The following is an 11,160-nucleotide window of genomic DNA, read 5'->3' as shown; positions in this document are numbered from 1 at the left end:
TCAGGAGCCTGTAAATCAGTGGTTGTCATTTGTTGCAGTATATCATATTTGTTTTTCGTTCATTGTTTTGTACATAAATCATGCCGTAAGTTGTTTTACATTTGTCCTTTCGGGGCCTTTTATAGTATGCTATACGGTATGGGTTTTGCTCATTGTTAATGTCAGTACAGCGACCTATAGTTGTTAACATCATCTGATGTTTATATATCCTATATGTGTAACCATGTTCTTTCACTAGACCGGTATCAAATTTCACCACATACTGGCGTATTTATTTTTGCTTAATTTAATAAACTGGGACCATCAGTGGCTGAAATCAATGATATGCTATCAATACTTTTTAGTCCCATTTAAAACCAAAAATATAATTACATTGAACTATTTTTTCCCAAGTTAAAGGATTTATAACTTACTGTTTAATCTACCTATGTGAAACCATACTAATTATGCTTTAATTTCTAACCTCTAACATCATACATGTACACGTCTCTCTTTTGCAGTTGTGTGTATGGAGCATAAATTACTGTTCCCTTTGCAACTGTTCCTATTTCTTACTATCGTTCAAAAATTTGTTATACTTTTATTGATTGTGTCCTATTTCCGATAATGGCATTTTGAATGAGTGTGGATTTGAGTGACGTGTAATCCATTCATTGCATGAGACTCTTACCTGTGTGACGCACCTGACGAAGCTCATTTTGGAGTTCAAACGATTATCTAAGTTGTGTTTGCAACCTTCGTTTGTCTTCTTAATCGATTTTATAAGCTTTGAACTTCGGTAAACTGTTGTTGCACCAATTTCAACCGTATAATGTTTTATATGTGCAATCCAGTTTGTTGTCATGTGTGTAACGCATTTTAAAAAAGATAGCAACACTTAGTAATTTGTTCACAATTGAAGAAAATATAGTTCATCCTTCGTCGTCATTAGAACACGTCCATTTTTTGAAGGTTGATGTACGACGGGGTTTGATAGTGCATATTTGTTTTTGTACAACGCCAAGTGTTCCTTTTGTCCAGTTTTAACGATAATAAAAAAAAAAAAAAAAATGAAAACAAAAAGCACATAAAAAGAAACTGGATAAACAACAATTTATTTCTAAAATGTGTATATTAATTTTTTTTAATCACTTGTTTATTTAGAGTAATTCTAAAAACTTTATCTATAATTCAAATGCTACACATCTGCACAAATACAATGTTATTGTTTCTCAGTATTGCGGTAAACATTAGAAAAAATATATGTTTCAAAGTAAAAAAGAAAATATAGAGTATTCTCAAAATTTCAATAATTGATGATACATTTATAAAAATATGTATAAGATTACTTAATACATATATATTGTTAAATAATGTTTCATAGAAATATGATAAAAAATGTCCTTGTTTGAAAACCTCATTGTTTTAAACTAACATCAAATTGGAGTTAACAAATTCATATATCTTCCTACTTTTTAGAAGACTTATTCAAACAAATAAAGAATGAAAAAACGATAAGGAAGCGCTAAATTTGTTGACATATATCTTAAGGAAGTTCGCTACTCAGTTTCAAAATAACAAGCTTTTCATAACATTAGTATAAATTGATAGGGGATTAATAAAGAAACAAAAACAGCAAAAATAAAATATAGGTCAATGTGCTTGTTTTCGAGATATTAGCCATTGAAATTTTGCCGGGACAAAATCCTCTCTTGATTTTTCATAGCTTTATCATTGACAAGTTAAAGTTCTCAAAAACTATTAAAAAATAATTAAGATTTTATAAGACTTTTACAGATGGCTTATAATTATACATGTAAAAGATTTTTAAAAAGAAAAATGGGGATAAATGTGTAAAATTTTTTAAGGCATTCAAATAGATAAAACCAGAGGATTCCGAAAATCTGACAAAAATTCCAAAACATGACAAGCAAACTTCCTTAAATTAATAAGTCTTTGAATTAGTTCGTCTTGTTATTTGATTATTTGGTCTACTGATTAAATTACATGTAAACCAAATGTAACGCTTAGGCCAAGTTCACCTCTTTTTCGATAAGGTGTGGATCTGACAATCTGAATGAATGTTTCAGTAGTCTGTTGTGTAGTTAATCACTATGTTAAAAAAAATAAAAGGAGGGAGTGCCTGCAATTACTTATAATACTTAACCGTTGATGGGGCTTTCTTGAAAAACAAAAATTGTCCAGTTAAAATATGTGAGAAAAGCTTTTATTGCGTTTACAATCATATGCAACATTGAAATCATAACTATTTGGTTAACATGGTTAACATGAACATCCTATACAACACAATGCTATACAGTTAGGAGAATGAATTCTGAACATACAAATCAAACAAGACAAAATAAAAGAAATGTACATAACAATTGATATTCAACAGCAAGTATAATTACTTGTTTAGACAAAAATACAAACATCTGTCAAAATAATGCAATGTATGTACCTTGTTGGTTTGGCGTTTCTTTTGAGATTACAACTTTGATATTTTAACAGTACAAATAGACATGGATAGCGGCAAAATTAAATTCTGAGGAAGACCCAAAGTAAAAAGTAGGGTTAGTACAAAATTTAGTATGAGTTAAAACTCTCAGAAGTTACTTTTAAATTTATTTTTTTTAAAAGAGATGCAATCATATAGCCCTTACATGCTTTATGAACTACTTTCCTACTACCTCTTAGCTTGTATTTAAATGTATTTTGTTTGTGTTGATTTGCTTGAAGTTTAACTTGTGCATGGCAAGAGCTTTTTAAATTAGCTGCTATTAATTCTCAGTTACTTATACATGATTTCCTATGCTCTTGGTGTAAATATTATGAAGTGTGTGTTCACTGCTTTAAAAAAAAAAGAAGAAAAAAAAAAACACCTGCAAAATGTTGGAAATGTTAACACTACATGAATAATATATATAAAGAAAACAAATCTATTGATTTAACTGAAAACCAAACATCTGTTTGTACATGTTGTAAGCAAAAACTAAATATACACATATTTCCTATCTCCATATATTGAAATAATCCATTATTTCTTTGGGTTTGACTCATTTGAATTGAAACAAAACAAAAACGTATTAAAACAGTTGATATTTAATGCATTTAGATTTTGATATGAAAACACATTATATAAGGGATATAATTTTTATTAAAATTTCAGTTAGATAGAATAATCTCCCTTTGTATACAATATTTCTGTATTAAAAAAAATTTGAACACAAGTGGATATGTTACTCTTCACTACAATAATAATTTGTTTTTAATTATTGTTAGATGTTTGTTGTTTACACTATGATCTAAAATTTTCTTTCTTTTTGTTTCTTTTATTTTTTATGTTTCTTTTTCATTTTGGCCCATTATTACTTATTGTACAGCAATTATGATGCATTTAGGATACAGCAGGAAAGTAATGCAGACAAGTTAGAGGAGGTCAGACATTTCAGAGTTCCTTTGTCACTTACTTATATAATACATTATTGAAGAATAAGGTCGAAATACACATCAAACTTAAATTTTTTGTTTAGCTATAAAAATAAATATTTAATAAATGAGTGATAATGGTATAAAAATTGTTTCATACAATTGTCAAGGTTTAAATTCAAAGGAGAAGAGAAGAGATGTTTTTGATTATCTTAAAGCAAAAAATTGCCACATATATTGTTTGCAAGATACACATTTTTCAGAAAAAGAAGAAATATCAATAAAAAATCTATGGGGAGGAGACTGTATTTTCAATTCCTTTGCAACAAACAAAAGAGGGGTAGCACTATTTTTTATCAAAAAACTTTGAATACAAGATACATAGAATAAAAAAAGATGATCAAGGGAATCTGTTAGGAATTGATATTGAAACTGAAGGAAAAAGAATAACTTTAATAAGCTTATATGGTCCAAATAAAGATTCACCTGAATTTTATTCTAGAGTTAGTGACACAATAGAAAACTTAAACAACCAATCAGTTATAATAACTGGAGATTATAATTTAGTCCAAAACCAAAATCTTGATACTTATAATTATCAAAATGTAAATAACCCGAAAGCCAAAGAGAAAGTTTTAGATATAATAGAAAATTATGATTTAACAGATCCCTATAGGGAACTGTATCCTGAACTAAACAAAATTACATGGAGAAAAAATAATCCCATTAAACAAGCAAGATTGGTTTTCTTTTTAATATCACAAGGCCTTAATTAACATGTACATGGTGTACACTTTTTTAACAGTTATAGATCTGATCACTCCCCAATAATGTTACACTTAAAGATGAATAACTTTATAATTGGTAAAGGTCTATGGAAATTTAACAATTCACTTTTACATGACATTGAATATTCAGCTGCTGTTAAAGAGACTATAAATAAGGTAAAAGAACAATATGCATCATTAGTATACAACAGAGAAACATTAGAAAAGATAAATGACTTAGAAATTCAATTTACTATAAACGATCAACTCTTTTTAGAAACTTTATTAACAGAAATTAGAGGAAAATCAATTTCATATGCTTCTTTTAGGAAGAAACAAAAAGATAAAAAAGAAAGAATATTATTAGAAGATGTTAAAAAACTAGAAGAACAAATCTTGTCAGAAGAAATCTTTACTGAAATTGAAAAAAAGAAAAACTGATCTAAAAGTATTAAGGCAAGAAAAAATGAGGGGGTCCTACATCAGATCCAAAATGCAATGGATAGAAGAAGAAGAAAAACCTACAAACTTTTTTCAAAATTGAGAAACCAAACATTGTATACATAAAACTATTCCCAAATTAGTCAATGAAAAAGGGGACACTATCAGTGAGCAAGATAAAATATTAAAGGAGGCAAACAATTATTACAAAAGGCTATATACCAAAACAGAAAGCTTGAATAATGTTAACCTTAATTGTGAAATCCCTTATACTGATATTAAAAAACTAAATAATACCATAAAAGAATCTTTAGAGGGTGAAATTACTTATAATGAATTAACATCAGCTTTGCGAAAAACGAAAAATGAAAAAAGCCCTGGGTCAGATGGTTTCACAAATGAATTTTTCAAGTTTTTTTGGATAGATATAGGGAAATTTGTATTTCGCTCTATAATTTATGGTTACAAAAAGGGGGAATTATTTATTACTCAAAGACAAGGTATTATAACATGTATACCAAAGGGAGATAAACCAAGACAGTTCATGAAAAACTGGCGACCAATAAGTCTACTAAATACCACATATAAATTAGCATCAAGCTGCATAGCTGAGCGTATAAAATTAGTTCTTCCTCAAATTATAAACAGTGATCAGACCGGTTTCATTCCTGGTAGATTTATAGGGGAAAATACTCGTCTTATTTATGATATTTTATTTCATACAGAACTTAATGATTTACCAGGACTGCTCCTTCTCATAGATTTTGAAAAAGCTTTTGATTCTGTATCATGGAATTTCCTTGAAAATGTTTTAGACTTTTTCAATTTTGGCCCTTCTATAAAACACTGGGTAAGAACCTTTTACAAAAATATAAGTTCTGCAGTTTCTCAAAATTGTTTTTTATCTGAATTCTTTGAAATTCAAAGAGGTTGTTGACAAGGGGATCTTTTATCACCTTATATATTTCTTTTATGTGCAGAAATACTTGGAATATTAATTAGAAAAAATAAAGAAATAAAGGGAATTGAAATAGATGATACCGAATATTTGATCTCTCAATATGCTGATGACACTTCAATTATTCTTGACGGTACACCAGAATCTCTTGATGCATCTCTACGCCTATTACATAAATATGCTGAAATGTCTGGTCTCCATATGAACTTTGACAAGACAAAGGTGGTGTGGATAGGGAAGACAAAATATAGTCAAGACACCAGGTGTGTAAAGTGGGGATTGGAATAGGGTTCCAGTAGGTTTAAACTACTTGGAATAAACTTTTCGGTCAATTTGCAAGAAATGGAATTTTGAACTATTATCCTAAAATAAAAGAAATTGAAAATATAATTAATATTTGGTCTAAACAAACACTTACTCCAGTGGGAAAGATAACAATTATCAAGACACTAATTATTTCAAAATTAAATCATCTGTTTTTAACATTACAAGCACCATGCTATACTACTCTTAAACAACTTATTCATACAATATATTCATTTATTTGGGAAAACAAGCCTGACAAGATTAAAAGAGAAATATTATGTCTGGAATATAAATTTGGGGGGGCTGAAAGTGCTAGATATTGAAGAATATATTAAAGGGTTAAAACTAACGTGGGTCCGACGGTTGCTAAAAAACAATACAAAACTCAAAAAGCTAAAAGAAAGCACAGAAAATATTAATATTGAAAAACTAGTTTTTCTAAGTCCACCCAACAGATGTAAAAACCCCTTTTGGAAAGAGGTTTTTCAAGCATGGACAGAAATGCAAAATAAACTTATACCAAAAAATGAAGACGAATTTTTAACAGACTCACTTTGGAAAAATGGAAGTATTAAAATAGGTAACGCATCTGTTTTCTTTAAAGACTGGGCTGATAATGGTATTTTGTTGATTAATGATCTGGTAGATAATGAGGGTAAATTAATGTCTTTTGAGCAATGCAAAAATATTTATGAAATTAAATCTAACTTTCTAGTTTATAATGGGGTTATATCAGCAATAAAATCATATCAAAATTCTCTTAAACATAATAGCTATATAGACAATCTTTATAAAATTTATGGACCAATTCTTCCAAATAACATAAGAACATTTTTTTTTATCAAATAAAGGGTCAAAAGATATGTATAATGTTTTATTAGAAAAAAATAGTACAAGGCCTAGATGTGAAGATAAATGGTCTCTAAGATTAAACAAAACATTTGATTGGAAAAAAGTGCATAATATGTCTTTTTACACCACAAAAAGCTCTAAACTTCATTGGTTCCAATACAGAATAGTATACAGAACCATAGGCACAAATGGATTTTTATTCAAAATTAAGATAAAACAAACAGATAAATGTACTCTCTGTAATGAAGCTATTGAAGATATTGAGCACATATTTTGGACATGCTATAAAATTTCAGATTTATGGATTGAACTTGGTGATTGGATTTATAACCAAACACAAATATTAATTTCATTTAATATAGATATTATTTTATTTGGAAATTTAAGTACCGGTAACAAAGGAAATAATATGATAAAAAACTTAATAATACTCCTTACAAAATTCTATATTTATAGAACAAACTCTGTGAAAATAAGGTAAATTTTACAGGACTTAAAAATTACCTGAAAGAATCTCTGGCACTAGAAAAGAATATATTTTTTAAAAGAAACCCTTTTCATATGGCCAATATCTGCTAGGACCCCTGGCTTCCAATATTAGAAGAATAATGTTTTATTATACAAAAAATAGGTACATTGTGTACCGGAACTACTTTCACTTACATTTCTTTACCTTATCCACATCACCATCCATGTTATGATTTAATACTATTATATGTTGGTTTATATGTATGCTTGATGTTTTTTTCTATGTTTATAACTACATTTATGTTCCTCTTAGTTATTGCCTGTACGAAAATATCTGAAAAAAATCCTTTGCAAGCTGTATTATGAATACTGTAAGTAAGATATATCTTTTTGTTTTTTGTTTTTTTCTGTTTTTGCTTTTTCCAAAATTCCAAATTTTTGTGAATTTTTATTTATTTATTCTTTTATTTTTCTATTCTATTCAGATATATGGATCATTCTATATTGATAATGTATTAGTTGGATATATTATAATTTATAAATGTATATATTACAGATAAAATAAACTAACAAGTACTAACCAAATTGATTATATACCACTAACGGTTAACGAGGCCGGGATAAAGTACCGGTATTTGATGTATCCACTAACAAATGTCAAAACTACCAATAAAGTATGATTTACTAAAAAAAAAAAAAAAAAAAAAATCTCTGAAGTTCGAGGCATTTATGTTGAAAATATACCCCACAGCCCTATGTCTTGACCTTTGAAAAAAATATTAGTGCATATATGAACTTTCCATTCTAGGATTTATTTTTTTTACGAAACTTATGATAAAAGTGGCACAGTTTTAGTCGTAAGAGTTCCTATGGAAAATTGCATTTTCTATATTTACAGAAGTGCAACCTTTAACGTTTGTAATGTCATATTCAAAATCATCAAATTTGGAGATTCTGTTTGTTCACTCATGCCTTTGTGCATGCATCTGTGTATTAAGATCAAATACAGCGATTGTTTTGTCTAAAGGTCTTACATTGTAACTGATACTGGATTTAAGTGTTTTAGTCCTGCCATGGAAATACGCCGAAAACTATACCAAAGGAATTTCTGGTTAAATATCATATGTGGAGTAGTGCTGCAGTTTTCCCCTTTGGGCAAAGTGATTTTTTGTATTAAAATAAGACTCCATCGAGTGGAGATTTTTTATTTCGATATTGCTTTTGCTCTTTTGATACCATGGGGTTTCCCTTAATTAATATCGAGAACTATTGTTTTGAAATGCGCTGATCGTCCATTCGATTACATTTGACATCATAAGCTTTCCATTTATCAAAATGTTTATAATCAATAAAAATAGATTGTTTTTAAATATTTTTACAAGCTTAACTAATTTTTGTAGTACACTGTATTCGAATATATTTTTCAAATAGGATATAATGCCTGTTGCACTCTATAACCCTAACATTTTAGATACTGTCTCTTAAAAGTCCTTGTATATTTTCCAAGGCTGCATACTCTTGAAATTAACAGTCGATGATGCTTCTAGCGCCGCCATTTCAAAGGAAAATTAAACAACGACTGGTATCTATTCATTCAGTGCGAAAACCGTTATTCACAATTAGGTTTTATGAAAAGTTGTGTAAGCATTACCGAACTAAATATTCAATCCAAACAACACAATTATTGTCATGTTGTTCTGCAACAAGAGTAGAAGACGGTAGTTTCCAATTGGAAAGTATATAACAGCGCTTTTCTAAAGTAGGGTTTCACTTATAGTTAGAAATTAATGATTCTCACTTTAATTTATTTTGATTCAATTATATGTATCAATACTATTACGATATACAGGTTTCTGGGAACTGCCTTTTCGTTTGAGATTCCGAATTGCATTTACCATTCGAACGGACTTAAACGAGAAAAAAAATAACATATTATCGATTTCTTTCGAAAAAACTATGGAATATTAAGGGAAAATAGTTATTTAAAATCAGATTTAAAAATTAGTCTGTGCATTACAATATATATCAGTCTTATAATACATACTTGATCATTCAAGATCCTTTTGTGGTCTTCAGCACTTTTGATGTCTCGATATTTTCAATCCTTACCTTACGAATATTATGTTTTGAGCGTTCCTGATGAAGGTAAATCCAGAAAAGCGCGTCGGACGTATACAATTTATACAGTGTTATTTCATTTTCTGTTTTGTTTTTATTGACCGAAACGCAACGTACCAATTGAACTGTGCCAGTATATAGTATATGCATTCCGATAATTACTGTTTCTTTTGTGATGATCTAGGCTAAATATTCTGGAAATGCAAAGCCTATAACATATATGAAGAGCTAATATAACTTACAACAACAAAATCATATTTATAGGTGATTAGCTTGGAACAGTTAATGTGTATACCAAGTTAAAATTTAGGTATTCTAGAATATTTCTAATATGATTCTGGAATGAGAAAAAGTCAAAACATGTCTGATAATGAATCTTCAACAATTTGTATGTGCTTGCCAATGTTCCTAAATGCCTGTGCGATTTTTCTCAAAGTTGGTTTCAGATTATGCATCTTACAAAAATTGGTTCTCCATTCTTCTAAGATATCTTTGTTAAGTTTTACCAAATCTCTTTCAGTTGTTTGCCTATAGCTTAACCGTTCCCACGTCTCGAACTCCATTTCAAGTTCAATCAGAAATTGTAGGGAGTTATTTCCAATTTTTGGAGCTAATTTGTCAATGTGTTTCTCTGTAGGTACAACGTCCCACTTCTCAGGTTCTCTATCTATATTTTGAAATAATAAGAAAGTATTGTTTTTCATTCGAGGTTGGAATTATAAGTTCAATAACAATAATATAATGTAAGCAATTATATGAAACAAGAAATAAACAATTTAGACAAATGAACACAACGTCAATAAATGTCGACATCAGAAGTCAATATACAAACAATGTCCATCTTTGTCTGGTATCCTTGATGAGTTTTTACCGAAATCACTTTAATGCTGTATTTATGATAACGCTATTGTCTTTGTACATGTATATCATATCTCAGGAATACATTTTACCCTCACTTACTACATCGTTCGTTATTCTGTTGTTTTTTTTCAGAAAATTGACGTCTCAATGACTTTCTGATAAAGTGTTGTTCATAGTTAGACTTATTGACTCGGTTACTAGAAACCAATTTTACAAATGAAAATGGTATAGTCTAAACCTGATGAAGCATGCATAAGAGGAGATTCTTACCATGTCGATGCACAAGGTCTAGCACCATTTTGAGTTCGCGCTATAAACTCAGTTATTGTTTGTGACACTGATTTGTATCTTCTAAATCGATTGATGAAATTGGAATATCGTACTCTTCTGGTGTCTACTGATGCACCAATAATTTTTCTCGAGTGTCCGATACAGGTTCGAATAGAAGAGAATTGCGGATCAATCAAAAGTTGATAGGTTAAATTATCTAAGACAATGGACGAAGTTGACTGGAATGCACTTCTTCATGATAGTAAGGATGTAGATGTAATTTTACTAAAACATTAAAAAATATCGAGAGGGCGTGCATTCTAGCTTAATAAGTTACTATACGTAATTCTGATAAACCATGGTTTAATGAAGAAATAAAAAGAGAAATTCGAAAACGAGACCGTTTTGGAAATTTTCCGTGACATATAAAAAGGGAATCGTATATATTATGCAGTAGAAGAAACAGTGAAAATGAGTTAGCAATTTTAAAAGAATCGACAAAGAAAGATAAAAATTTATTTTTATAATATTATATTGGAAAATCATGAAACGAATTGTTTTTAAACATGTATATAATAATTTACATATGAGTAACATAATTTATGAATATCTTTTTGTTTGTTTTGGTCAAAGTAATCAACGGTACATCAGCTAATATAAATGTATAATTGTATTCTTAACTCACTGTACATGCTTAAAAAGAAGGAAATA

At 29.0% G+C, this 11,160-nt stretch overlaps 1 protein-coding gene across 1 annotated transcript in view; it reads right to left on the bottom strand.

Moving 5' to 3' along the window:
* Positions 1–1,077: 1,077 nt before the first annotated feature.
* The window catches only part of LOC127717549 (uncharacterized), a 35,420-nt gene continuing 25,337 nt past the window's right edge, over positions 1,078–11,160 (bottom strand). The window contains exon 10 of the mRNA XM_052223234.1: positions 1,078–9,985. Within this exon, the coding sequence (XP_052079194.1) occupies positions 9,672–9,985 (314 nt within the window). The 3' untranslated portion in view covers positions 1,078–9,671. The remainder of the gene's footprint in view (positions 9,986–11,160) is intronic.

This window comes from Mytilus californianus, unplaced genomic scaffold (genome assembly GCF_021869535.1).
Source record: "Mytilus californianus isolate M0D057914Y unplaced genomic scaffold, xbMytCali1.0.p SCAF_10, whole genome shotgun sequence".
NCBI classification, from domain to species: domain Eukaryota; kingdom Metazoa; phylum Mollusca; class Bivalvia; order Mytilida; family Mytilidae; genus Mytilus; species Mytilus californianus.
This window is presented reverse-complemented; position numbering and strand designations above follow the sequence as displayed.